The sequence below is a fragment of the Apostichopus japonicus genome, chromosome 23 (assembly GCF_037975245.1).
Source record: "Apostichopus japonicus isolate 1M-3 chromosome 23, ASM3797524v1, whole genome shotgun sequence".
In the NCBI taxonomy this organism is placed as follows: Eukaryota; Metazoa; Echinodermata; class Holothuroidea; order Aspidochirotida; family Stichopodidae; genus Apostichopus; species Apostichopus japonicus.
This window is the reverse complement of record NC_092583.1, coordinates 17,878,868-17,903,936: the sequence shown is the minus strand read 5'-3', so window position 1 is coordinate 17,903,936 and position 25,069 is coordinate 17,878,868. Positions and strand designations below refer to the sequence as shown.

At 37.9% G+C, this 25,069-nt stretch overlaps 1 protein-coding gene across 2 annotated transcripts in view; it reads left to right on the top strand.

Moving 5' to 3' along the window:
• The first annotated feature begins 13,122 nt into the window (after nt 1–13,122).
• The window catches only part of LOC139964514 (hyccin-like), a 34,005-nt gene continuing 22,058 nt past the window's right edge, over nt 13,123–25,069 (top strand). For both annotated transcript variants that reach the window (XM_071966130.1, XM_071966129.1), the window contains exons 1-3: nt 13,123–13,281; nt 17,552–17,714; nt 19,021–19,122. In XM_071966130.1, coding sequence (XP_071822231.1) covers nt 17,613–17,714; nt 19,021–19,122 — 204 coding nt within the window. In that variant the 5' untranslated portion in view covers nt 13,123–13,281; nt 17,552–17,612. The remainder of the gene's footprint in view (nt 13,282–17,551; nt 17,715–19,020; nt 19,123–25,069) is intronic.

Below are 25,069 nucleotides of genomic sequence, written 5' to 3'. Positions count from 1 at the left end.
GCCTTTATTGACGGTCGGGAGGTCTTTAAACTTGTGTCTTGGTGGAGAGAAGGGGGCTTTTCTTTGGTTCGATGTCTCAGAATGACAAAATGTAACCTTTATATGCTTCTAGATGTGAAGGAAGAAACTATGAGGAGTGGAATTTTTCATGAAAATTAAAACCCTTTCTTTTGAGGTGTTATGTATCCCGCGACATGTAGCTGGGATCATGTAGCAGAATCACGCAAGAATCAAATCAGGGCCAATGATCCCAATGACTGGCAAGGAGATAGCCATTGTACTGGGTCTCACCGTGGGCTGCCAAGATTAAAACGCTGGGCAAGGGACAAACCTTTACACCTTACCCTCTCCTCTAACTCTACCCTTTTGCTACCCTCTACTATACTCCAACTCTATCCCAACACAAAGAGTTTAACTGACTCTAAATTCGATATCTTATGTACCACACCCAAGAGCAAGTAAAAGAAATAATATTGTTATAATACCAGCAAAACTTCAGTTGGGTGGTATAATATTTCAGGTAAGAAAATGACCCAAATCACTCTTTTATTTAAACTTCGGAACAAATGTTTACGTACCTTAAACATTTCTCGGTTCTATCTACAGCAGTATTGAAACCAGATCGACTTTTAGGCAACAAGTGGGGGAAATTCTAATGCTTTGTTGGGCGAGTACGCTGACTGATCTACAATCCTTGTGTTTTGCACATATAACTATTCCCTATAGACCTATTTGAGTGTCAGTTCTGAGCGAACATGAAGGTGTATCATGAACTGAAATGATTTATTCCACCGTCGAAGCACAATTTACTAAGTTCGATTAAGTAAAATATCTCTCTATCCACCTGTCTGTGTCCCTTTTCTCTCTTCCTCTCTCGTCTATAAAGTTTTTTGTAGAAATCGATAATGCATTTTGCGCGCCGTTGTGATCTATCGGATAGACAACTTCCTAAGTAGAGGGCGGAGTGCATTAACTGTTTAGGGTAATACAAAGTGCTCATAAATTTAGAAATGATCAACATTGCGCAAGATCAATGAAACGGTGACGTAAGCAATTGGAATGTCAAATACGAAGCATTGAAAACGATTAGACTAGCTAACGGTAGATTGGACTAGTCAAGCGTTTTATTCTTAGAAACTGCTGAATGAAGCCATTCACCTGGGTCACAGTACGTGAGGCAACTCAGTGAGCAAACACGTACCCTCAAGGTAATACATGATAATTTTAATAAATAAAGCAACTCTATTCTTTGGCAAAACCCAACAAAATGGCTGATAGTGCAAATAGATAGGATACATCTCTTCTAGTCCCTTAATAAACACTTTACTGGGCGGAATATGCCCGAAAAACCTAACACTTGGAAAATGTGTATCTTCCCAACCATAAGCCATAGACTTAGTTTGAGTGTTAGAATAAAGCTGAAAAACATATATCTCTTCAAAACTAACTATTTTTTTAAGGGGTGTTATTGATGTTTATTTCCAAAAAGTTTGGTTCAAACTTTGTTTTGATTCATTAAGTGTGAAAATTCTACATTTTGACCTTTTTATTTTCAAAGAAATCTAGACTCTACTTAGAAACAGGCCAGCACCTTCATAAATGTTGTAGAACAAGCCCAACACATAAAATACTACTCAGAAAAGCTCAGTGGTAGGACTGCTGAATCGTGACAGGACCCCAATAACCATTGTTGATGCAGTAATCCAAACAGAAACTCTGGTACAGTACTACTTGCTGATACCACGGTGAAGCTTGTCAGGGTATCACTCAAATTAATGACCACAGATGGTGGGCAGTTGGGGCGGGAGGGTGGGAGGGTGGGAGGGCGGGAGGGCGGGAGGGCGGGAGGGTGGGAGGGTGGGGGTGGAGGGTCGTCAATTGGTGGCAGTCGTATAAGTTCAACTCTAAAGTTTGCCGGTCAATTCCTGTAATTTGCAGGATTGCTTAGTATTTTTCTATCAAGTTTTTATCCCAAACACTGAGGCAGGAACAATGTGGTAATTTAATGGTAGAACAACATTTTTTAACCGTGTGTCCAACGATGTCTTAAATGGTTGATGGGTCAACCATCACGTTAGTTTCTTCTTAACTTCCCATTCTAACCAGCCTACAGCAGTCTTTTGTAAGTTGAGAGTAAACGCCCCTCGAATCCCCGTGGCGCGTTTACGTCGCAAGGCAATACCGGTGGGCATGTCCTGCATGACGGCCCAGAGATAGGCCTACAGGGCGTTGGCATCGAAACCTAAGATCTTTTTGCAATTTACCATTTCTAATTTTAGTTAAATCCCATTCCTGGTATCGATGAAAAATAATGAAAGCCCCCCCCCCCCAATGTTATCTTTAGATAAATGATACAAGTCTTTTTGACCTGTGGGGAAAAAACAAAAGAAATGTTGCCCGACATCCTTAAAAAAGATACCTTAGTGTTAATCCCGATACGGATATGCCTTGCTTGAAAACATGTCAATATCCTTAGCTCGATAAAAGTCAAACATTTTTTCCAAGGCTTCTATAAACTGTACCACGTCCTTTTTGTATCAAATTAAGTTCGCATGCACCGATCTTTCCAAACGTTTTAGCAGTAACTATACTCTTCGTCGGTCAAGTCGGTATCTTTGAGTTTGTTGTAAAAAGAGTCTTTCGGAGGAAGAGAGGGCTCGTCTTATTTTAACTTATACTATCCATCCAGTCGTACGGAAAATAACCTTTCTGTTCTTGACATGTATACGCTTTTAAATATTGATAATTAATACATCCTGCATTTAGATAATTTTTGATGTCTCAAAATTTCAACCATTTCGAGGATATGCATAAATAATCACTACAACGTTTAATGATTTGATTGACGGCCGATCGCCAGCTGTCATCGTCGTGTTTTCTTTATTAGACCAATGTAAAGAAACACATTCATGTCATATTTACCAGAGTTGAATCCGGTAACTGGAATTTGTCTCCAGAAATGTATCAGGGAGCCTAGTGTAGACTGCAAAACACTGTGGACGTAATCACCGGCTTCGGAGTCGTCTCCGTGCTCGGCTATAGTTCGTCGTCTTTTATTAAGGGGTTAATCAACGGTCTAGCGTGCGTTACTCACAGGATTAATGCACGATCGGGGGATAATGCAAGCGATGCACGAGGGCGGAGCCCGAGTGCATCCAGCCATAGCATTAACACCCGGAGTGCATTAATCATGTGAGTAACGCACGCTAGACCGTTGATTAACCCCGTTCATTCATACATTACCATTTGTGTGGGGGAAAAATCATAAAACAAAACATTTTTGGTTACATATAACCAAAGATTTATTAAAGTGATGCCCGGTAATTTTACCGTGCGTTACTCACAGGATTAACCACGGTCAGCTGACCTGAATGGACCAATAGGATTTAGGAAGTTTACTAAGTATGAATGAACATACTCTTCAAGCTCGCCATCGCATTCGAAAGGCGGTCAATCTCCGAGATATGTTCAAAAGCAGTTTGACTTATTTCAATAATGTTCGTCGCAAAGTCATCGACCAGTGGAGAATCGTTACCGTCCGAAATAATACGTCGGAGATGTTCTTAGCCCAGTACGTTGGAACAAATGCTAATACTGAGCAACTTGTGTTGGCCGATGTAATTCAACTTTGCACTTTTCGAGGGTATATAGACGTTCACGTTCATGTTTGCCGCCCATATAGCGGGCTTGATACCTGGCAAACATAGCTTTTGGAGTTCCTTCAAAGTCTGCTTTGTCTCGCGATTTCAAATGGACAACACCTAAACAAGCACAAATTATCTCGAAACTTAACGTTTGTTCTGGGCTGATGTCTCATTACCAAAATGTGTCGATGGGTTTTTTATATAAAATCGGGTAGTTTGGATGGTGGTGTACCGACCAAACGGAAATCACCCAGTTAATTGACGTAAATACTCACATTCGTTACATACTCCAATACCCAATCAAAATCCCCCCTCTCATGTGTTACCAACTCTTCGATATCACTAGTCCTAAATTGTAGTGCAACGTTGTCGATGTCTTGACGGGTATACCTATAACGTAAGGGCGTTCAAAGAGTGTGATTATTGTTGAAAGCAAGAAAGTAAATCAATTCCCGATTTACTCTATGACGCAATATAAAACCAAAAGACAAAATTGAACACGTTGATCTCCATACACCCCACCCACCCCCTCCCGCAGTGACCGTCCCATCGTTTCCATGTCCTGGATGTCCTCGGCGATGATGGCTTCAAATGGCTCCCCAATTCTTCTCGTTTAGGCGTCGAACATGCATCACATCCGTTTGTTAGCACAATTCTTTCGTCAGGGTGAGCGGATCTTCCTCGAGATCGTCACGGCTCCTTACATCTTATATTCGTTCGTCAGATTGACCCGCCTCCGCAGCCTCGATTTGGGCCTATAGGCGATAAAAATAATAGTTACCGTCAGAAAAAATATTTCGTTGCCAAAAGCTATGTCATCGTCGAAATAATGCCAACATAATAGTAAGATCCTCACATCTGCACACTCGCTAGAACCCTCTTTCAACGGTACGGCGGCTCAGGTGTTTGGTTGTTTCCATTTACACAAGTTTCTAATAAGTATCTTGATTGCTTTTTTATCCTCAATATATATATTTCATCTTGAGAGACATTGGCGCCGATGCGCGGTATCTTCTAGGCACATCGCTCGACCGTTACGTAAGTTGTTTTGGACTGTTCACGAAGGAAAGTATATTCTGGATATTAATAAGTGCATCGGCAAATCTTGCAACTATTATTGGTTTGGTACTATCACTTCATTTACAAATGGGAGCGCTAGGATCCCAGCGTGTACGTGTATACTATAGCCCTTCTGCAGTTTGTGTACCATGTAATGTGGAACTAATGTACTGTCTTGGAATTTCCAACAAAGGCTGTGGGATTCGATTAGAATCCCAAACAGATCAAAAGCAAAGCTCCCGAAACGAGGGCGACTTGTCTATGTGTAGTGAATTAATTATTAAATTGAATTCCTTGCTATCAACGATAACAACGTCGATGACGACCTCGTGTAAAACGGGAGCCCGCTTTAAAAAAAAAACTAATTAAAAAAAACACGGCTCCCGAAAAGAAAAAACGGGGGCTCCCCCCCCCCGTTTTCGGGGGTTCTGACGCCCGTGTTCGCCCGTTTGGACTCCCGAAGGGGAAGGGGGGGGGTAAAGTGGCACGATCTATACTTCTAAAGTTCTCAAAAATATTCAAAACTTTGAGAAGGTGCTATACCATACCATTTCACCTGTACACATGTGCTGTTATGACTGTTTATATAGTTTCCGGCATGTGAGTAACTTTTCGTGCAATCTCGGACTGTAACAATTACGGGCATTTGCATCTCAATAATGTAATACCTCAACGAGATGTATATATATGGATTGCCTTGTGTTAATTATGCAGTTGTTGTAAATTATATTGATGTGTTTAGATCAGGTTAATATGCATATGCAGGCATGAAATTATGTTTGTGTTTGCTGTAGTCGTATACGCCATTACCAAAGAACCACGGACAAACAAAATATCTTTTCCGTTCATATCTGCAATATTTACAATTTATAATGGCTGAGAAGTTTTCTTCGACGTCACTTTCATATCTGGACAACATGAAGAAGCATTTAGAGTTCATCTTTGCACTTTGTAGTGCTTTAGCGTATACCATCTCCGATATGATTGCTTACGACTTGGGAGGGATATTTCATCCGTTTCTAATATCTGCCTGGCTTTCATTTGGTATGATAATAGTATGTATTGCAAGTATTCTTCTTCTAAGACCTACCTTTCCACCGACAAAGACATTTAATTCAGCTATCTTGGTGACTTTAAATGCTCATTTGTCAGTTTTTTCTGTACTTTGTGTGATTTCGGCAAATATTTACTCCAATCCGGGAGATGCAACGGCGATAAGTTACGTTTCGACAATTTTTACAGCCGTTTTGGGTGTTATAGTGCTTCGAGATCCTTGTCGAATTTCAGATGCAATCTTTGTACCTCTGTCTTTTGCTGGGGTTTTTGTTATTGCAAGACCGGAGTTTTTGTTTCATAATGAAGAATTAGCACATGATAACGAAAGGACATATCTACTTGGCGTTATACTAGCTTTGTGTGTTGCCGGAGCAGAAGCTTGTGTTTTAGTGTTATATTCTTTAATTGCATCGCATGAACTGCATCCTTTATTTCTCGTGCTTTCAAGTGGCCTCCTTGGAGTTACCGTTAATACCCTCCTATGTTTCCTATTTAATGTTTGGAGATTTCCATCTTCTTTCCTCCAATACTTTAAGTTAGCTTTGTTAGGATTGTCTTGGTCTTGCGGTATTCTACTCGCATTCCTTGCAGTGAAAGAAGGACGTCCGACACGTGTAGCCATTTTGATGACTTCACATCCTGTCTTCGTTTACATTGGCCAGTACATCTTCTTTGACATTTACGTACATTGGTTAGGGTACATTGGTGCTATCTGTATTATAATAGCTTGTATTGGTACCGGGATGCTAAAACAAGAAACGCCAATTAACGACGAATTACAGGATGAATCAAAAGTACGCACAGAAGAGGAGGCTCGTATACTTCTGCATGAAAAAGACGGATAATCTTAAAGTATAGTCCAGTATTTTCAGAATTTGGCCGTACAGAGTATCAAGTAATGTTTTGTTCACTTATCTCAAAGGAACATATTTGATAAGGCCAATTGCACGCTGCCCGACCGACGAAGACCGTCAACGCAACTCGACTGTCGGAACGTAGTTTTCGATGTCGTATACGACTGCATGATTCCAGCAAACTAAACGACGACCGTTGCTCGTTTAGGTAACATGAAATTAGTTCTCGGTGTTTGGTTATTATGCTCTAAAACTAGACAATCGTATAGTCGTGAACCAACGTACACTGCATGCACATCGATTGCCGAATGTCAGACGAAGTTTTCAGTTGACCCGACTGAAGCCGCTGCAACTCATAACTGCATGCTAAATATTGATTCGTTTAACATTACATACACTCTCCGACTAGATTTTCTAACGTTACGACGGTCGAATTTGTAGTCGGATCGCGTTCGTTCGGGCAGTGTCCGCGGGTGCGTCGTGTGGGTTATACATTGTTGAGTTGGTCATCGCAAGCATATATATCACATTGCATCAAAGGTTGACAATCCCCCCTCCCAGAATTATCGCTGCATTGTCATAATTATGTTATATGTGGGGGACACTGATGCTGTTAACTGCATGTATGTTATTATAATAATAATCATAATAATCATCATAATAATAAATAATAATAATGATAATAAGAATAAGAATATGCATGATAATAATATATTTTTTACTCTTAATGACAAACAATGGCGAAATATCTTTCTTATTCCATTTAAATCTCTTAGGGAGAGTACTAAGCTTCAATACTTCCAGTTTCGTTTCATTCATAGGATCCTTGGCACTAATTATCTTTTATATCGCATGGGGAAGGAGTGAATCCAAAGTGTACATTTTTGTGGAGAAAAAGATGAAAGACTTGAACATATTTTATGGGAATTCGAAGTTAGTTCGTAATTCATTCTTGATGTCGAGCAGGCAGTTCTTGATAGACAATTCTGTTCTTCAAAACAAGACATTTTCTTTGGTTATAAGTTCACTCTCAAACATCCCTATAACTTTCTAATTGTTCATGCAAAATACTTGATATTTTCAACAGAAAACTCTGGGCAGTATTCCCAAGGTTATGGATTTCCTTTTAAATTTAAGTTCAACTTACAAGTTGAATATTACCTTTGTAAGAGTAATCATAATCCTCCGATTTCTCAGCACGATTTAAAAACTGTTTTTTAGTAAAAAGGATTTCATTTTCAGTTAGCACCCTTTGTATAGTGTTTATTGCTTGTTTGGTTTCCTGTTTAGTATTTCGTCTTCGTCATGTTTTGATTCTCACTGTTTTGCACATAGCGATCTATACTATTTAAATACAGTATGTTTTGTCTTTTCTGCAATCGCACTGTGTATTGGTCATATTGCAATGTTCTATGAAATCAATTCTTAGGCAATGATTGAGTTTAGTTTTTAAAGAACTCACTAAATTATCTTGTCTATTTGTACTAATTTCAACGAGTCAACAAAGAGAAAATTTGCTGGTACGAAAAACAACGATATTTACAAATAATATTACATCAACATATATTATCAGATTGTATTCATTTCTTTTTTAGAATGTTGCTTATATCATTATCACTAACACGCCTAGTCAGTACGAGGAAGTTAAGTCTTCATCCCCTATGAGTGACCATGACACGGTCCTTTGTACACTGAAGTGTTTTCGGCCCTATGATAGGCAGCCACGTAGACGTATCTTACTTTACTCTAAAGGCAATTATGATGCCATGCGTCATGAAACCAGAGCTTTCACTCAAAATTACTTCAATGGGTTACAGAACAAACGGGATATTGAATCAAACTGGAAACTCATAAAGTCATTCTTAGACAGTACTGTCAAAAGAAACATACCTTCAAAGATGTCTTCAGGTAGGAAGTCATTACCATGGGTGTCCATCCACATTCAGAGACTCATCAGAAGGCGCGACAGACTGCATAGTCTGTACAAAAGAACTAGAAAGACCAATATCTATGACAAATGGGTGGAGATGCGCTCAAGAATAAAGAAAGAAATTAGAGCTTCACACACAAATTTTGTAAATGGCATCCTGGGGGATGTCAAAACTGACTGTAAGCCCTTTTGGAAATACATAAATGGTAAACGTAAGGATAAACATTGCATCCCTCCACTGCAGACTAAGGACAAAATAGTGTTCAGTGACATAGATAAAGCTGAAGCTTTCAATGAGCAGTTCTCCAGTGTATTTACTAGGAATACCCCAGATGAAATCCCATTACAAAGTCCTTTGTGTGCGAGGATGGATGACATTCATGTCTCCACCTTTGGAGTGGAGAAGCTGCTGCGGGGTTTGAAAACTTCAAAGGCTGTGGGGCCAGATAACATTCATCCTTGGGTACTTAAGGAATTGGCTACTGATATTGCTCCAACTATCAGCCATATTTTCCAGCAATCAATCACTGATGGGAGCCTACCTAGGGATTGGAGAACTGCTAACATCTGCCCCATATATAAGAAGAATGATGTATCCTCGCCATGTAATTATCGCCCTGTTTCCCTTACTAGTATCTGCTGCAAGCTCTTGGAGCACATAATTAGTTCTAATATCATGGAGCATTTCCAGAATAATAACATCTTGTCTGCCAATCAGCATGCATTCAGGAAATACCATAGCTGCGAGACCCAGCTCGTTTCTGTCATCAACGAATGGGCCTCCTCCCTTGACCAAAGAAAGCAAGTGGATGTCTTCATCCTTGATTTTGAGAAGGCTTTTGACACTGTTCCTCACGAATTATTGAAATCTAAACTGTACACTATGGGTGTTTCACATCAGGTTCTCTGCTGGGTGGATGCTTTTCTGAGTGATAGAGAGCAGTCGGTTGTTGTCAATGGGTCTAGGTCTAATCCTTCTAAGGTTACTTCCGGTGTTCCGCAAGGGTCAGTTTTGGGACCCATTCTCTTCCTGGCCTACATAAATGATATTGGTAATGCTGTTTCTTCTGGTGTCCGACTGTTCGCTGATGACTGTGTCTGTTATCGGGTTATCGATGATGTCAGTGATGGTCATCAACTTCAGGAAGATATAAATATACTAGGGCAATGGGCTAAAGATTGGGGCATGAGTTTCCAGCCGGTGAAATGTAACATTATGACCATTACTAGAAAGAGGAAACCTGTAATTTTCAATTACATGCTCAATGGGGTTCACTTGGTTAAGGTTGATTGTGTTAAATATCTGGGTATTCATATCACTTCAGATCTCAACTGGGGAAAGCATATTCAAAATGTGTGTAACAAAGGAAATAGGATATTGGGAGTTCTTCGTAGAAACTTATCCCCCTGTTCGAAGGATGCAAAATTGGCTGCATATAAAGGTCTCCTCCTGCCAGTATTGGAATATGCCAGTTCTGTCTGGGATCCCCACCAAGCTTTCTTGCAGCACAACCTCGAAAACATTCAGAGGCGTGCAGCCCGTTTCATCGCTTCAGATTATTCAAGAGAGCCTGGCTCTGTCTCATCTCTGTTACGGGACCTAAACCTGGTGCCCTTGGCAGAGAGGCGCAGACAAAGTAGAATCATCTTATTTGCTAAGGGCATCTATGGTCAGGCTCAGATCCCTATTGACTGCCTAAGAAAGCCTCTGCGTAGGAGTCGGAACATGCATGATATGCATTTCTGCCAGCTGTATGCCAGTACCAATTGCTATAAGTATAGTTTTTTTCCAAATACAATTAGGGATTGGAATAGTCTGCCTTCAGACCTCATTAGTAGTTCCAGTGGTTCTGTGAACCCTGTCACTTATATCAGTACTCGGGTCAGATTTAGCTAGTTATTCTCTTGACGTGTGTGTGGTGAGATATTGTCCCTTTTTGCGGATGTGTCACCGTATCGAAGACGAAGATTACACCGGATCGTTACGGGTGTGTATAGTATTACATGTTATGTGTGTATGATATAGTATATCATGGATGTGTAATATAACGCCAGTGCTATCTTATAGTATCTTTAATAAAAGGCACGCGACTGATGTTCTCCACATCACGAGGTGTAATTCCACCACAGTTGCATGAATAAATGTATGTCATAAGTCATAAACTGATCAACCTTTGTAATTTTGATTAATACACACCAAATATGTACTTTGGCGTACCAGCTGGTGTTAATGAATTCATTCTTAGCTATAACAAACCTCTCGTCTAGTTCAGTGGCGTGCACAGGTCCGGGGGGGGGGGGGCGGGGGCAAATTAAAAATTTCTGCGACTTACTTTGACCCGAACGTTAATGGAACGGCCAGATGCGAATGGAGGATTGGAGGGTATTATAGGGGTGCTGCACTGGGTTCATTCAAGCCGGATAGTTCGTGTGAGGTTCTACTTGGAAAGAATGCTGAATGCAAAAATAAACTAACAAAAACAAAATAGCACCCTACCTGACCCACCCCCCCCCTCCCCGACTGACGATCGGAGGTTGGGAAATGCCGCCCCCATTTTCGCACGCCTCTGGGTTAATTTATACTTGGCCATATATGTATTGTATGTATTGTATGTATTGTATGTATGGCCATATATGTATTGAGTTGTACAGATTGGTTTGAAGATTTTATTGAACCTCGTGGTAATATATAAAGAGTTGGATGTCTATATAAGCACGAAAATATGCTGCAACGGTCTTGAAAATCAATCAATCAATCAATCAATCAGAAGACATTTATATAGCGCCAAAGTCAACACAAATAGTTCAAAGGCGCTATTAGCCTTGGTTATTGAATGACCAAGGCTAATAGCGCCTTTAGAAATAGAAAACCAGAATGATAATTGAAATTCTTTGCAAAAACCTAGCAACAATAACAATAAACTTGTCCCAAAACTCCTTATATTGTTGAATATTTTGCGAATTAAGACTGATGGCACGAAGGAAATGCCTTAAGAAATAATTTAGGAGATGTTTGGCCAGCTTAAGTATTGGTGTTCTGACACGAAACATTTAAAAAATGCTTATTGTTAGTAATCTACCTGCATATACTCTTCTGTGCATGGATTGCCTGCGCATAACCGAGCCGTCGTGATATCGACGTTTAATGAGTTCTTTAATTGTGTGAGAAATTAAAATATGCATGAACACAACGTATTTATGAATGCCCCTAAACACATTACATATACTTCGTAAGCTAGATTTTAAAAGATGCTTTCGCTGAATGTTTGTAAATGCTCCATGAAGTTGTGAACATTCTCCGCACTTGAAAACTTCCCGTACATAATGCACATGCAGATAGCGAACCATTTTACACAGTTAATTCGCATTGAGATCGGTAATTGATTGAAAAAAAACTAACTAAGCGAGAGTTAATTTCGAAAACGGCGCCGCGCCATTTCCCCAACGTAACTATGAATTTATTGAATTGAATTGAATTTATTTATTTCTACATTCCATTATTTACATTTACATTTTTACATTTACATTTTGAACATTTGAACATTTACATTTGAACATTTGAACAATTTATGATGATGAATATAGATGGTATCAAATACAGTAAACAGTAAATATAGAGTATTGAAATAATATATATGTGAAATGGAAGTAGAGGAACCAGAAATAAGTGGATACTTTTCTGGTCTGGTCCCTTTGTAACAAAGAAAGTGCAAAAAAACAACACCCACCCCACAAACCCCCGTCCCACCCCCAAAAAAAAACACCCCAACAAAGTCAGAATCTTATAAAAAGAAGCCTGAGTTTTTATTTGGCACTGAATCTCGACAATTGCGAAATACGACGGAAACTTCCAATAGCACCGCTGCAAACAATGCTAAAGTATGCAGCGAAGCGACACACTGAAGCCTATGGACGTTTGTTCGTGAGTAGTTTTGATTCGACTCTACGAATGCCCATAAGCTGACATGTAATTTTATAGGCTGGTCGGTGGGAGGTAAGGTAGATTATGAACAAGGTTTCCACAATTTGGCCTCTGATGACTGCAAGTGACCTTTGACCTCCACAAAAAGCTTCTTTGACTGAACCTGTCACAACTACATACTAAATATGAGATTGTTCCAAGCTTCCCTTCTTGAGATATCGTGTTTACAAGGTTCTCACTTTTTGATCCCCAGTGACCCCAAACGAACTTTCACCTCCACAAACAATATGGCTTCTTGTACTTAATGTGGTACTCCTTAACACGAAATACGATATTGGTCCAAGCTTCCCTTCTTGAGGTTTCGTGTTTACAAGCAAGGCGTCACGCAGAAGCACACACACACTCATCCGCCTGCATAGGTTACGATTATCATCGAAACCAAAAATACCCCCAAATCACTACAGTCAGTCACTTTTTTAGGATTATTATCCGGCAAAGGCTGACGTACTCACCTAATAGTGGTACTGTACCGTATCTATAAAATCATTTCAATACAGCGCCACATGTAATTGTATCAGCTGATTGATCAGCTGGATCTAAATATTCATGACACAAAAAAAGAGAAAAAATAGAAAAGAAAAAAATCGATCTTCCCAATGGTTGTTTACAGAGCTTGGGCTTGTACAATCCGTACACATACGATGTCCATTGATCCTAATAACAGATTACAATACTTACTACGTAGTTATCAAACCAATGTTCGTAAAATAATAAAAGAATTGGAACAATCTTCTTAATGAAATTCTCTTGAAAAAGGTACAATCTTTTTATAAGCTACATAAACGCTGCCAATTCCTCGACTAATTACTATTGCTTTAGGCTCACTGATTGTAGCCCATTGTAGCCCATTGTTAGGCTGACCCAGGCTAGGCCTAGGCCTAAGTTGTAGACCTAGCCTAAATTTAAATCAGGCCTAGGCAATTGATAATTGTTGTGCAAGAGTAGCATGTATAATTAAATGACTAGTTTAGGCCAATCCTGAAGCCATAACAAAAAAATAGAAACTCCAATAAGAATTTACTGAGCGAGCTACCCAGTTGTTGCATGTGCATGGGAACCGACAAGCTAGTTCAACTAAGTAATGGCACATAGGCTATTGCGTTTAACTGGAGCAAGTTTTAGCTCACCATTCTCACTTACATTCATTGACATATCAGCAACTAGTAATTGGTAAAATAGAGATTACTGCGATAGAAATTGTACTCTGGCCATCTGGAACCCTAATTAACAAACTTGCAGTGTACTTGGTAATAGTTCTTTTTGTAAAAGTTGACAATGTTGTTTGCCCAAACAAGTATGCATGCACGCCACACCTTTCTTATTTATATTTTAAAATCAACCAATAACATCATTTCTGTCATGTGACATCAGACAATAACAAACTGCCGGTTTCCCACATTTTGTACATTGATGTACTAGGCCTAGGCCTATATCACTAGATTTATGTGACTAAGCCATGCGTTTTAGCTATTTCCTTTACACGTAACAATAACTATCAATTAACCCTTCAAAAAGAAAAAAATATCTCTTAAGAGACAAACAAATATTCAGTATGCATATTGAAGCATTCGGGAAACACAATGAGCTAGCAAGCCTAACGCAGGGAAATCATAGGTAGGCTATATATATTATTTGCAACCTGTACGTATTATTAGTGTACAGTACCGCAACAAGTAACTTGGTAAAGATTAGAGCGATTCCTAAGGACAAATAAAGGAACGCTTCTTTCCCCGCACTCCAAATAAAGGCAATAAAGGCAAATAGCACTCGCTATATTCACCACCGACACAATGGGAGTGGGGACAAACTAAAACGAATGACGGCGAATGACCGAATGACAATTGACTTTGTACAGGGTAAATTATCATTTGCGAATGACAGCGAATGACAGCGAAAGACAGCGAATGACAGCGAATGACAGCGAATGACAACGAATGACAACGAAGGACAGTGTTGAGTGGCGATAGAATGATTAACGGAGTGGAGTAAATGCGGTTATTGGTTTTCTGCGCAAAAATGATTTTAGGAAAATCGCATGTTACGTGGTTGTAGGGTTTTGGTGTAATTTACGGATAGAAACCACAGGGAAAGATTTTGTGTGAGAATGCACTTGAGTGCTGTGCTTTTTACCTTTGTAGATTTATATAGAAATATAACTGAAGCCGTTTCAAGATTATAGTATTGTTAGTTTCTAACAATTAATATCGGAAAAATGACGTTAAATTTACTTTTTAAAATCAGACTTACAATTTCGCTTACTATAAGGTGCGTTTTTATCTTGTCCGTACTTTACTAAATCTAGATACCCACGAAGTCTGAACTGTGATATCCGGTTGAAGCAAATGTCTGTGCTGTCATTATTGTCATTCGTTTTAGTCAACGCATTTTTTTAGTGTGAACAACATATTGTCATTCGTTATGTGTAACGCAATTGTCATTCGTTTTAGTAACACCCTGGGAGTGAACTGATCGATACAATGCTATTCATAGTGTGGAGGAAGGGCTGGGCGATATTTGCTTTTTACCGTCACGATAAATAGTTCAAAAGTTATCGCGATATTTCGATATTTACGATAATTTCCGCCTAACAGAATTAGTGTAAATGTCGAGCTTTGAGTGGACGGAGAAAGAGAGATATATAGAGGGGACATTCCAAAGAGAGTATCTGAAAAACCTTACGATATTTTTCACAAATACTGATGCTTAGATAAGTGCTTACTCACAATCAACAAGCCTCCACGAAATTCGCTCCGCTTACGTAAAACTTCTTTGTATATAACACTTGGAAAAACCAGAGTTTTTACGCACATAATTCCCATTGACATTGGTCACAGATCATAAGTAGGTCATCAACATTCGAATTTGACAACAAGTTCATCGCACCATGGGAACGACACAACAAATTGAACATGATGTTACACTTTCCGGCCATCTGGACGCCGAGTGTAAATTTGGTGTAATATGCAAATGATAAATGGTACTGTGCTGCGCGAGTAGAACTTGTTTTAAACAAGAATAGTTTCGTGTTGAAGGGGGAAACCTTTCTTATAGGTGTTTATTTTATTACCCGATATGTTCTGGTTACCAGAAGTAATAAAAAGCAAGAAGGAAACTTCGTGCCGTATCCTTTCGGGGTAACATATCATTTTTAGTAGTAACATTAGGCCTTGTGTTTTGTGTGGACTTTAGGCACATTAGGCTAGGAAGCATTGCACTGATTTATAGAGTACTGTTCATAGGCTTACGAATACGAGACAAGACTCGGTGCATTGGATATTGTTCGCTGTTTCACTATGTATAGACGTTCCACTGACAATCGTTTCTTGGCGAGTTGCCAAGTTTAACTAAGAACAAGTGTTTAACACACATTGTAAGAATGTTGTACAGTACTGTAGCATGCAAATCATCAGACGACAGCCTGCTGTACCAATGATTTTCCTCGTACCTGTACAGGTAAAATGTGAATTCCTTTTTTTGGGATTTAATGGTCAACTGTTTTGCACACATATTTTGCGCGGACATTTGTATTGTATGTTGAATTTAAATAGTTTAAGATACATACTTAAAACTATCCCTTCTCTTGACCGAGTATAAACCTTCGGTCTTCCTTCTACCAGCGATGATCGATATTCTTTTGTTACCGGATTGGAAGGAATTAGGTAGGATTACAGCCATTGACCGTCTGACGGTACAACAATGAACTTCACACTTATAGCGGGCATGAATAGAATTAGGGAAGCCTTCGACGGAATCTGCGCTCTGATAAACAGTTCCCCGCAATTACCCGCATTTCAATGCGGGTTTTAACAAAAGATAGAGCGCGGTTAAATGCACTGAGCGCAAAACAAGAGCGTGGTTTTTACTAATGAGTAACGTAGTTGGTGTATTAGACGTTCATGAAATGAATCGATCACGGCAAATTCAAGGCAGATAATTACCATATTTAATAGACTAGACTTATGAAATATTCCTTCAGGCATTAGGCCTTCGATATAATTGACGGTGTGTTACTAAAATTTTGCTTTTCAAAATTTCAATTTGACGAGTTGTGCAAATTGACCAATCAGTGTCCATCGTTGGATAATTAGCAATTTTGCTGAATAACTGTCCATCCTTTTTGCTAACTTTTGTAAGATTCCAGACGTTTCTCACACAAAATATTATGTTTGGAGTAGCGTAAGGATCACAATGGAGTGATACAAAACAATATGCTCCTCGAATTGAAGGACTATGCTAGGGTCAAACTCGTTAAGGACCAGTATGGACCAGTGCCCTCAGCTGGAGATCCCCAATGTTAACCCCATTCATAAATGAACAACTTAAAAAGTTTGAGGAAGGAATGCAGTGCATATAATCTGTAAGAAAATAAAATGGTATATTAATGTGCATACTGTGAACTGTTGTTTATCTTTGTATTTTATATTTATGTCATTTTAAAGATGAATATGCAGAGTGTACTGTATGTATGGATGTTTCATGATAGTTAGTCAAGTGTGGAAGCTACTATAAACTTTGTCCACATGGTAGAGGTAGTGTGATATTTGCTGCCAGTGTGCAGTACAGTAGCTAAAGTCTGTATTGTTCTTTTACAGACATTGTAGGCTTACTGCTTGTAGTAACTACATTGAAAGTTTTTTTTTTAACATGATCCAGCAGATTTGCATTTACTTTGCATGCAGCATTTTCATGACCTTAACAATATCAAAAGAATTAATTTAAATAATAAGTGGTTGTTAGAATTTTACCAATGCTGTTTCGGAAAAAATAAAACAAAACTTTGATAATGAGCTTTTTGGAGCTGAAAAAGTACACAGATTGAAAACAGATCATCAGCAAATTTACAAAGACTTGATACCAAAGGAAGCTTTCTTACAGTGGAAGCAGCAATATTTGCATTGCAGTTTATATAAGTAGTAAATCACATCACTTGCTTAGGGCCTTCCTCAGAACTCATTTTTGGGGAATTTGAGTTACTGTTCGCTTTTGATACAACATAACAAGATCTCTGATTCATTGCTTTTTCAAGGCAAACCAGTCATTTGTGGGTGGACACTGCCTGGTAGAGTTACAATATCCAGTGGCTCTAGATGCTCTTTGCCTTAACTCTTTATGAAGTTAGAAGGACTTCGCCTCTCTTCTGTAGAATGACGGAGGATAGACATCTCAAGCAGTGGTTAACAGAGTATAAGGTATGTAATCTCTGCTTCTCTTGGTTTTATTCTGTAAGCAATGGAAAACATTTATTTTGATGAAATAGCCTGAAATATGTCAAAGGTCGTATAATAATGATTAATATCTCATTTTTTTGTTTTAACTTTCATATTTTCTGTAATGATTGTTTAAGGTTAGCGTTTTGAAACCCCTCGTGAAGTTTGTTACACAGGAGGTCTTAGATTTAAGTCATTGTCAATCAAACAGGAGCAAAGGCAATATTTCTTGTTTGCTATGTCTGGAATAATCCTTTAACAAAAGCTTGATGACTTTTTTAATTCCTTAGAAAAGTGTGAAAAGTATAATTTTAGGTAAAAGGTATCAAACTCCGGACCTTGTGTCACAGACCTTAGTCCGTACTGCTTGACCACAGTGATTCTAATTTTAGGTTAAAGGTCAACCAGAGATAAATCCTGAAAGCAAATTTGTCTATTGCTAACTATTGCTGCAATGTTAACATGCTATTTGAGTGCAGCCACATTGATTGATGTGCAACTAATGTTAAATTGGTATTATTACATTGTATGAAATCTAACTGGGACTGAAAAGTTGTTGTTGTTGATTGCACTCCATATTATGTGCTTACGTTTATCTGTTAAGGCTGTTTGAGCTTTCAGTTTATGAGGTATTAAGTTAAAAACAAACGATAATAATGTCATGCCTGTCATATGAAACACAATTCTTTCCGTAATTACTACTCTAAAGAACTTATATCCTCTCAGCTAATGATTCAGTGACTAATGTAAATATCTTCCAAATTTTACTTCTCTAATAATAACAGTACTTGCTGGTACCAAAGTGGTTGTGCTATAAACTAATGATATTGATATGAATATTGATATGTACTTAACTAAAAAACAAAAGAACATAAGACAAGATCAGGCAAAAGCTTTAAATTATAGTAAGGAGCTAATATTATATGTTATAAAGTTTTATCAGTGTGAATAAGGAAGATCTCATCAAACGTTATGTTTACATAAATACTATGTAGTTGTATTTGAATCTACCCATACATTGCAATTTGCAACCCTAATATTTTCTGCGTCAACCTGATTTTGTTTAGTAAATTTACTCAATATTTTAGGAAAAACAGTGATGGGTTCATCATAGATCGCATCAATCTACAGTTAACTTCAAAATATCCATTTGACAAAGTCAGTGTAATTCACAGCATGTCACAAGAAATGTCACAGCATATTATAGTCAACATAAAATACATTGATATCATTTTGAAATACGTTTTCATTTAAGGTTCTTCTGTTTTAACCCTCTTTTAATCTGCAGTCTTTAAGCAGCTCAGATATCCCAGCATATGCTACCAAAATTTCCACAGATGATCAGCTAATCTCATCAATATGTAACTTACTGGGAAGTGGAAGTTTAGAAGTAAGTTGGTTTGGATATTTTATCCTTTGCCTAGTCAGAAAAAAAGAGGATGATAGCTATCATTATGATTACATCCATTTTGTGTCCTTCTGTACACATAAAGGTATGTAGCAGTGTGCAAGAGCTTCCTAACTCAAAGGTATATGTAGCAGTGTGCAAGAGCTTCATAACTCAAAGGTATATGTAGCAGTGTGCAAGAGCTTCCTAACATAAAGGTATATGTAGCAGTGTGTAAGAGCTTCCTAACTCAAAGGTTTATGTAGCAGTGTGCAAGAGCTTCCTAACTCAAAGGTATATGTAGCAATATGTGCAAGAGCTTCATAACTCAAAGGTATATGTAGCAGTGTGCAAGAGCTTCCTAACATAAAGGTATATGTAGCAATATGTGCAAGAGCTTCCTAACTCAAAGGTATATGTAGCAGTGTGCAAGAGCTTCCTAACATAAAGGTATATGTAGCAGTGTGTAAGAGCTTCCTAACTCAAAGGTTTATGTAGCAGTGTGCAAGAGCTTCATAACTCAAAGGTATATGTAGCAGTGTGCAAGAGCTTCCTAACTCAAAGGTATATGTAGCAGTGTGTAAGAGCTTCCTAACTCAAAGGTTTATGTAGCAGTGTGCAAGAGCTTCCTAACTCAAAGGTATATGTAGCAGTGTGCAAGAGCTTCATAACTCAAAGGTATATGTAGCAGTGTGCAAGAGCTTCATAACTCAAAGGTATATGTAGCTGTGTGCAAGAGCTTCATAACTCAAAGGTATATGTAGCAGTGTGCAAGAGCTTCATAACTCAAAGGTATATGTAGCAGTGTGCAAGAGCTTCATAACTCAGGCCTTCAGCTGTGCACTATTAAATGCAGGTGAAACTTGACTTCCTTCCTACCCTGGATTATCTTTGTCAAGGGATGTGCAAATAGGGATTGAAATTGAATACATCTAGATATCTTGTATATTACATAGATTTGTTAAATAGTTGTTGCTCTCATAGTGCAACTTTGTGCCTGAGATTCTGCAGAAAAACTGTTGGTGTAGGTATTATACAGTGATTGTATTAATCAGCATAGTCAGTTCGGTGTAGGTATGGTGAAGTGACTGCACTTTTGATTGTAATTTCCAGCATGTTTGGTGTAGGTATGATGGAGTGACTGCACTTTTGATTGTACTTTCCAGCATGTTTGGTGCAGGCATGGTGCAATCATTGAATGAACTGCAGGTGAATTAATAAATTAGTTTTGTGCACACTCACTGAGAGCCAGTGGTGCATTAGCTTATCCTGGACCCAGGATTCTCAAAGAATTCTCTTATCATTATTTTAACTGTTAATTCTCATAATTACATGAACACAGTTAAGAAATGTATGCACATATGGAAGCATTTCTAGTGTGTAGCTCATCACATAGAAGGAAACCAATTGTGTTCATCAGACAGTAAAGACAGTCACTTTAATTACTCAACTCTACTAAAGCTGTATTTTACATTCAGCTATGCTTTATCACTCCAATTAAACATGTTACATTACGATCACATGGAACCATGATGTTTAAGGAGTGACTCAGGTATTAAAGGGTATGGCTGCTAGAAATGGGAGTTTGCAGTAATTGCACAGACAGGTACATGGAACCCTGATGTTTAAGGAGTGACCCAGGTATTAAAGGGTATGGCTGCTAGAAATGGGAGTTTGCAGTAATTGTACAGACCGGTACATGAAACCATGATGTTTAAGGAGTGACCCAGGTATTAAAGGGTATGGCTGCAAGAAATGGGAATTGCAGTAGTTGTACAGACCGGTACATGAAACCCTGATGTTTAAGGAGTGACCCAGTTAACGGTATGGCTGCTAGAAATGGGAGTTTGCAATTTAGTTGTACCTACAGGTACATGGAACCCTTTATTAGTACAGTTGATTAATAACTTAAAGCTAAATTTGTAATGTAAACAGCCACAACAAATTTGATGCTTAATTTTATTACAAAATCTAATTACTATTAATTAGTGTGCTTAGTGAGTGTATGTATAGAAATTAATTTAAACCTTAACTAGGTCTATATTAATAGGTTATCATGGCATAGGTTAATTGCTTGCCTTGACTAACAGGGTCTGCAGCCATTAACATATACTGTGTAACAGATAGGACTTTGGTATGTAATTAAATCTCCTGTGCCTGTATGTGAATTTTTTATTTTTTATTTTTGTGTAGCAGTCATTAGACAAGCACTGTAATCATTATACTGTTGTTCAATGTCAGAGGACAATTTTGCAATCAAACGTGAATAAAAACTGCATAGTTTCAGTAAAGTTATCAAACATTGACCATACTGATGCTACTTTCATACTGTACCTCTCTGCTCTGGTTTGTTCATAAGTTTGTAGTTACATTCAGTTATGCTTCACTGCATATAATATCATACATGCCTCAGTTATGTATTAAAGGTGCATCGATCTCAGATTTTATCATGGTTTTAATGGATGACTTTTATAAGAATATTAATTTTCATAACATGTTTTGATATTTTGTAAAACACTGCTGTCAGGTCAAGTTGTACATCTTTGCCACATATACTTGTTAAACATCTGAGGGTAATCAGTCAAAGTGACTGGACTACTAAGTTTAGTACATAGACCAGTACTGTCGATCAGTTCCGCATAAAACTCAATTGGAATACATTTTTAATGTTTAAATGTGATACAATTTTTCAAGGACAAATGATGTCAACTTTCTCTCAAGTTTTCTCATTATGCTTTAAGTTAAAAGATTTGTAATTTGTAAAGCAACGGGTAAACATTAATGTTTAGACCTGCACTGAAGAGCAGACATTATTACTACATTTGATGAATCATGCCAGAAATTTTGCATATTAAAAGCTGAATATCTTGAAAATATTAGTATTAGCTTCAGAAACATTAATTAGCACTAATAAATTTTCTTGGATCATGACACATCAAGACAAAAATTCTGTGTAAAGTCATAAAATGTATATGTACCTTTTTAGTGAGATTTTAGGTTACATGTATGATCTGGTGATTGCATATATGCATATATTCATGTATGTTTGTGTACATGAAGATGCATACTGAGGAAGGACTATGCTGTTCCATAAAATGGTTTGCATATTTAACTGTTTGCTGGCTCTTTGGATAACTTTGACTTGCAAGTCATATAAGCCATCTAAACGGTAAAGATTTTCCTTTCCATTTCATTTCATATCATTTATGTATTTATAAATATATTTATAAACAGGAGTATCACAGACTAAGAAAATAATATATATAGATGAAGAAAACACTCTAAAAACTACAGCTGGGGATCCCTGCAAACAGAAAAATTAATATGGGTGAAGTTTAAAAATTCCAACTGAAATTGAGAGGGTAGAAACTCCATAGCCTGGTCAGCCAATGAATGTTTACATGAGTTCTGTTTTAGCTGAGTGGATAATACTGGTCAGTTCTTGTTGGTTTCGATACAATTTGCCATTTAGATGGAGGGCAGGGATTTACCATGAAATGAAATGCCTATAAAATTTTTCTCATTTTTTGCATTATGAATCATACACACACTCTGTCATATACACTCCCTACTTCTGTACTTTAGCTTATGTTTTACACAGCCCTGCATGTCTGTGCATACATTTTGGTTGCAATCACAGGGACCTCTCTGTGATATCAAAGCAAGTTGACACCAAGGTTGTCTGTTATTAATGAAACAAGTTATCTATTATTAATTTCCCTACATGGAGTTGCAGGTAGTTATGGTCTCTGCACAGTACTCTATGTCATACGTACTAGCCATGCGGTGGGTTTGATAACAAATCTTCTTGAATCCAATCAATGTGGCAGTTTTTAAAGGGACAGTCCACTTAATATTCTGAAAGGGTTTGATGCACGTGAGGTAATGTCTGGATCTAGTGAAGATTTAATATCACCAAGGTGATAAATACCTTAACGATATACAAACCTACTGGTCGCATTGTCTGTGGATGTGCCAGAGAAAAATAACTAGCACCTGTGTTAACTTTGCATCATGGTCATGTGGTTATAAAAGCCCTTGGACTTGCATAGTAAAGATTGCACTTTGGATGAATTATTACATGTCCGTGGACCAAGACATTTAATCTCACTTGCCTCACTTTACCTAGGTGTATAAATGGGGAATCTGCTAGGTTACTTGTAAATATATGTTAAAGTAGTTGTGTGATGTTGACGGGATATGTACAGTAGATTGCAGTATTCTTCTCAGGGAGGTTTGTACTCTAAATGATGCAGTGCAAAGCACACTACATGATACAGTTTACATAAAGTGCATAGCACTCTACATGATACAGTTTACATAAAGTGCATAGCACACTACATGATACAATTCAGACAGTGCATAGCACTCTACATGATACAGTTTACATGAAGTGCATAGCACTCTACATGATACAGTTTACATAAAGTGCATAGCACTCTACATGATACAATTCAGACAGTGCATAGCACTCTACAGATACAGTTTACATAAAGTGCATAGCACTCTACATGATACAGTTTACATAAAGTGCATAGCACTCTACATGATACAGTTTACATAAAGTGCATAGCACTCTACATGATACAGTTTACATAAAGTGCATAGCACTCTACATGATACAGTTTACATAAAGTGCATAGCACTCTACATGATACAGTTTACATAAAGTGCATAGCACTCTACATGATACAGTTTACATGAAGTGCATAGCACTCTACATGATACAGTTTACATAAAGTGCATAGCACTCTACATGATACAGTTTACATAAAGTGCATAGCACACTACATGATACAATTCAGACAGTGCAAAGCACTCTACATGATACAGTTAAGATGTAGTGCATATCACTCTACATGATACAATTTAGACAGTGCATAGCACTCTACATGATACAGTTTACATAAAGTGCATAGCACACTACATGATACAATTCAGACAGTGCATAGCACTCTACATGATACAGTTTACATAAAGTGCATAGCACTCTACATGATACAGTTTACATGAAGTGCATAGCACTCTACATGATACAGTTTACATAAAGTGCATAGCACTCTACATGATACAGTTTACATAAAGTGCATAGCACTCTACATGATACAGTTTACATAAAGTGCATAGCACACTACATGATACAGTTTACATAAAGTGCATAGCACTCTACATGATACAGTTTACATAAAGTGCATAGCATTCTACATGATACAGTTTACATAAAGTGCATAGCACTCTACATGATACAGTTTACATAAAGTGCATAGCACACTACATGATACAGTTTACATAAAGTGCATAGCACTCTACATGATACAGTTTACATAAAGTGCATAGCACTCTACATGATACAGTTTACATAAAGTGCATAGCACACTACATGATACAGTTTACATAAAGTGCATAGCACTCTACATGATACAGTTTACATAAAGTGCATAGCACTCTACATGATACAGTTTACATAAAGTGCACACTGCATGATACAGTATAGACAGTGCTTAGTGCTGTGCATGATACAGATTAGACAGTGCTTAGATAACGATCCTTATTGCTTGTTGGAGGATCAAACATATTTATTAATGTGAGTGGAAAAGTTTAGGTTAAAAATGCCCTCAGAGGTATTTGCACACTAGTCCAGTTCTGACTGTTTCATTGATCATTTACTAGTATATATATCAATTGGGAAAGTAAATTTGCTACTAAACCTTCTCTCTTGCATTAGCTTATTGTGGTAAATTGTAATATCTTCTTCATACTAATTGTTGGTGAAACCTTGAAAAGTAAAGAGGTAGAGGCTGGAAAATGGCAAAATACCAACAAAAAAGGGACATTTTTCAGAAAGAACTTGTTCATTTGGGTACAAAACATGGCAATCGAACATGTCAATCAGTGTTCATGGAGTTTTGTCTGCATTCATAGTTGCATCTTATAGTATGTAAAACCTTTA